Source organism: Trachypithecus francoisi, unplaced genomic scaffold (assembly GCF_009764315.1).
Source record: "Trachypithecus francoisi isolate TF-2019V2 unplaced genomic scaffold, Tfra_2.0 Lachesis_group10, whole genome shotgun sequence".
Taxonomy (NCBI): Eukaryota; Metazoa; Chordata; class Mammalia; order Primates; family Cercopithecidae; genus Trachypithecus; species Trachypithecus francoisi.
The window spans coordinates 35,420,653-35,424,605 of NW_022681455.1; the positions used below are offsets into that span (position 1 = coordinate 35,420,653).

The window sequence follows — 3,953 nt, forward strand, 5'->3', positions numbered from 1 at the left end:
TGTCTTTTTCTTTTTTTTTTTTTTTTGAGGCAGAGTCTGACTCTGTCACCAGGCTAGAGTGCAGTGGCGTGACCTCGGCTCACTGCAACCTCCACCTCCCCAGTTCAAGCGATTCTCCTGCCTTGGCCTCCTGAGTAGCTGGAATTACAAGCTCCTGCCACCATACCCTGCTCATTTTTGTATTTTTAGTAGAGACGGGGTTTCACCACATTGGCCAGGCTGGTCTCAAACTCTTGACTTTAGGTGATCCACCTGCCTCCCAAAGTGCTGGGATTACAGGCGTGAGCCAGCATGCCTGGCCAATGTCTTATTAGAAGCAGTACCTTCCTTCCTGTGAATTCTGGGTATTGAACTCATCCCCACCCCCTCCACCTCCCTGCTCAATGACAAGGAACATCTTTTTCCTGGTGAGGGGAAGGGTGTAGGGTATCTTACTCACTTTCTGAGGGCCAAATAATGTGTAATACCACCCACCCCATCCTACAGGAGCTGCTCCCACCAGGCAGGGGGATAGGTGGGAATGGACATCTTAAAGGTGGGAGTGACTCAGTCTGGAGTTAGGGAAGGGTTTTGGGCAGATGAACCCCAGGAGAGATCTGAAAGGCTCTTTGGGTTACAGTGGGCTAAGAGGATGAGACCCATGGGACAGAGGAAAGAGCAGAGAAGACACCTTAATGGGTGTGCAGTGCTGTGTGCCTGTTTTACATCTTTGTATTCCTGTAGCACCTGGTTAGACGCCTTATTCATAGTAGTCACACTTCAAACGTAGATTTTATCAAATTATCAAGTGAAAGTTCACTTTAGGACTTTCCCAGCTCTTCCCCTCTGCAGGCGCTGAGAGTCAGGAACAGAACTTTCCGGACAGTTACCACGAGTCCACGTTAGAGCAAGGTGCTGAGGGAGGGGGGTGGGGCCAAGGAACAAGGCTTGCTTTTGAGAACATAAGCTGGTGCGGAGGGCGCGAGGGGAAAGGGGTTTGAGGGACAAGCATGCCGGAATCCACGCTGTCAGTGAACATCACTGGGCTGTACCAGTACGTGTGACTACCGAAGCTCGAGCCCTGAACCCAGCTGCTTCCCTAGGGGCCCAGCAACAGCGGGCGCGAATCGGCACATTACCGGGGGCCGCGGGGCGCTCAGGGCTGCGACAATTCTGTGGGTTCCCGCGCCCGCCTAGCGGCCCAACGACGCCCCCAGCGGACGTAGAAGGCCGCTCTTCTCGGGGTTGGCCCACCCAACCTCTGTGTGGGTAGGACCGAGGAACAACGCATTCTCGCGAGATCAGGGCCACTATTAGAGCGCATGCGCAAACCGTACTAGTCTCTTTTCCGGTTAGAGCGGCGTGAGAAGCCATGAGGTAAGTGGTCCTGAAACTCCTATCTCCGTTCATCCGCGCCTCCAGGTGCCCCGCCAAGGATGCGGCTCCTGCAGGCCGAACTGCGGGCCCTTGCGCCACCTTCGCCGCGGGGCATTTCTCAAGGCGGGTCGGCCTGCGGGTAGCCCTTCCTACCAGGTCCGATCACCGAAAGGCTCCCTCTTCCACCGGGGTTTGGGTCTGGGCTCCCGTCGCTCTACTTGGTGTCCGGAATCTACTGGGGAGTCCGTCGTGGGTCGCCCGCCCGTCTCGAAGCTTGGAGCCTCGGAGGCTTCCGAGCAGTCCGAGCGTGTGGACTCCGCGGCCCTGAGCGCGCTGTCGCTTCTCTCACGCAGCAGCAAAGTCTCTCGCGACACCCTATACGAGGCGGTGCGGGAAGTCCTGCACGGGAACCAGCGCAAGCGCCGCAAGTGAGTGCCGACCCTGGGACAGGGCGCGGGTGGTGAGGGCCGGCGTGTGCTTAATCCCCCTTCTCTCTCGAAGGTTCCTGGAGACAGTGGAGTTGCAGATCAGTTTGAAGAACTATGATCCCCAGAAAGACAAGCGCTTCTCGGGCACCGTCAGGTTGGCACCGTTCTGACCCCACCCAGCCCTCAGTGCCCCCGTGCCTGCCCCTCCCCTGCAGGCTCCCGCTGAGCCGGAGGCGGGCACGTCGGTACTGATGTGTTAGGGTAGTTCAGACCCCCTGCTCCGGGCAGGCGCGGCTGGACGGACCCCCACCCTGGGTCTTAAAACATGAGGGGAGGCGTGGGGAGGCCTTGGCCGAGCCCGCCGGCCAGCCTGAGAAGCCAGGCTGGCTGCTGGTGAATGTGAACGCTCCGGGTAAGGCTCGGTGGCTGCTGCGGTCCCACACCCTTCACCGGCCCTCGGGACCCAGGGCTAGGCATAACCTGTTGATGCTGTCCTCCAAAACGCAGGCTTAAGTCCACTCCCCGCCCCAAGTTCTCTGTGTGTGTCCTGGGGGACCAGCAGCACTGTGACGAGGCCAAGGCCGTGGATATCCCCCACATGGACATCGAGGCGCTGAAAAAACTCAACAAGAATAAAAAACTGGTCAAGAAATTGGGTGAGTCCGGCCGCTGTGGTTTTGCATGTGAGATGTGGGGTGGAGGCGGTAGAGAGGCTTTTCTGCCATTTCGAGTTTTAAATGATGACGGGGCTGGACTAGCAAATGCGGCGGTGGTTGCCTAGCTGGCCTGAGTGCTGTTTTAACTTTGGGGTGGTTTGATGTTTGTATTTGCTATGAGGATTCCAGTTGATGAGGGAGGCCAGGTGCTGGTGAGGTATGATTTGGAAATCTTACCCTGCGTTGTTTAGGCAGTGGCATTAGACTGCTTTTACAGGTAGGAAGCAGACATTCCCAGTTGTCACGTGTCCAGGGTCCACCGCTAAGAAATAGGCACAATTCGAGCCGAAGCAGCCTTTTTTTTAGTTACTTTTTGAGACGCGCTGGAGTGCAGTGGTGCAATCTCAGTTCACTGCAAGCTCCTCTTCCTGGGTTCATGACATTCTCTCGCCTCAGCCTCCCTAGTAGCTGGGACTACAGGCGCCTGCCACCACGCCCGTCTAATTTTTTTTTTTTTTTTGTAGTTTTAGTAGAGACGGGGTTTCACCGTGTTAGCCAGGATGGTCTCGATCACCTGACCTCATGATCCGCCCAAAGTGCTGGGATTTACAGGCGTGAGCCACCGTGCCCGGCCTGAGCCCTGGCAATCTTGACCGGAGCATCCGTTGTACAGCGGTTATGCCATGGATCATGGGTCAGCCTGATTTTCTGAGAGCATGTTTCGGGACCAGTGAAGGTCCAGAGGACTTTCTGGAAACCTTTTAGGCGGGGGAAAAGACTGAGGAGGGGGTAGAGAGGGTGCTGCTTGGATGTCACATGGTTGATTCAAGTTTCTGGCCTGCCACATTTGAGGTGTGCCTTGGTGACCAGGTCCTAAGCAATGCCAATGGCTTCCTGTCTTTACCAGCCAAGAAGTATGATGCATTTTTGGCCTCAGAGTCTCTGATCAAGCAGATTCCACGAATCCTTGGCCCAGGACTAAATAAGGCAGGAAAGTTCCCTTCCCTGCTCACACACAACGAAAACATGGTGGCCAAAGTGGATGAGGTGAAGTCCACAATCAAGTTCCAAATGAAGAAGGTGAGGGGATCTGGTGGGTTGCTATGGGTGAAGGTGTTGGCAGGGTCTAAATCTTACCCAAGTCTCTAAATATGCCAGTAAGAGCACCCACTAGGATTGAAACTTTTGGAGTAACCCTGGTCTTCCTTGGCCCAGATCCAAATACCTGCTCACCAGGCCACTGGGGGAGGAAGGACAGGCCATTTGCCATTCTTCCACCAACCTGACTTGATCCTCTTTTCTGTCCTCCCAGGTGTTATGTCTGGCTGTAGCTGTTGGTCACGTGAAGATGACAGATGATGAGCTTGTGTATAACATTCACCTGGCTGTCAACTTCTTGGTGTCATTGCTTAAGAAAAACTGGCAGAATGTCCGGGCCTTATATATCAAGAGCACCATGGGCAAGCCCCAGCGCCTATATTAAGGCACATTTGAATAAATTCTATTACCAATC

The 3,953-nt window shown here is 55.0% G+C and overlaps 1 protein-coding gene across 1 annotated transcript; it reads left to right on the forward strand.

Moving 5' to 3' along the window:
* Window positions 1–1,272: 1,272 nt before the first annotated feature.
* RPL10A (ribosomal protein L10a) lies at window positions 1,273–3,953 on the forward strand. Its single transcript, XM_033216924.1, has 6 exons — window positions 1,273–1,356; window positions 1,710–1,784; window positions 1,858–1,938; window positions 2,292–2,440; window positions 3,348–3,520; window positions 3,753–3,953. Exons 1-6 carry the CDS (start codon window positions 1,352–1,354, stop codon window positions 3,921–3,923), a joined length of 654 nt encoding a protein of 217 aa, XP_033072815.1. The 5' UTR covers window positions 1,273–1,351; the 3' UTR covers window positions 3,924–3,953.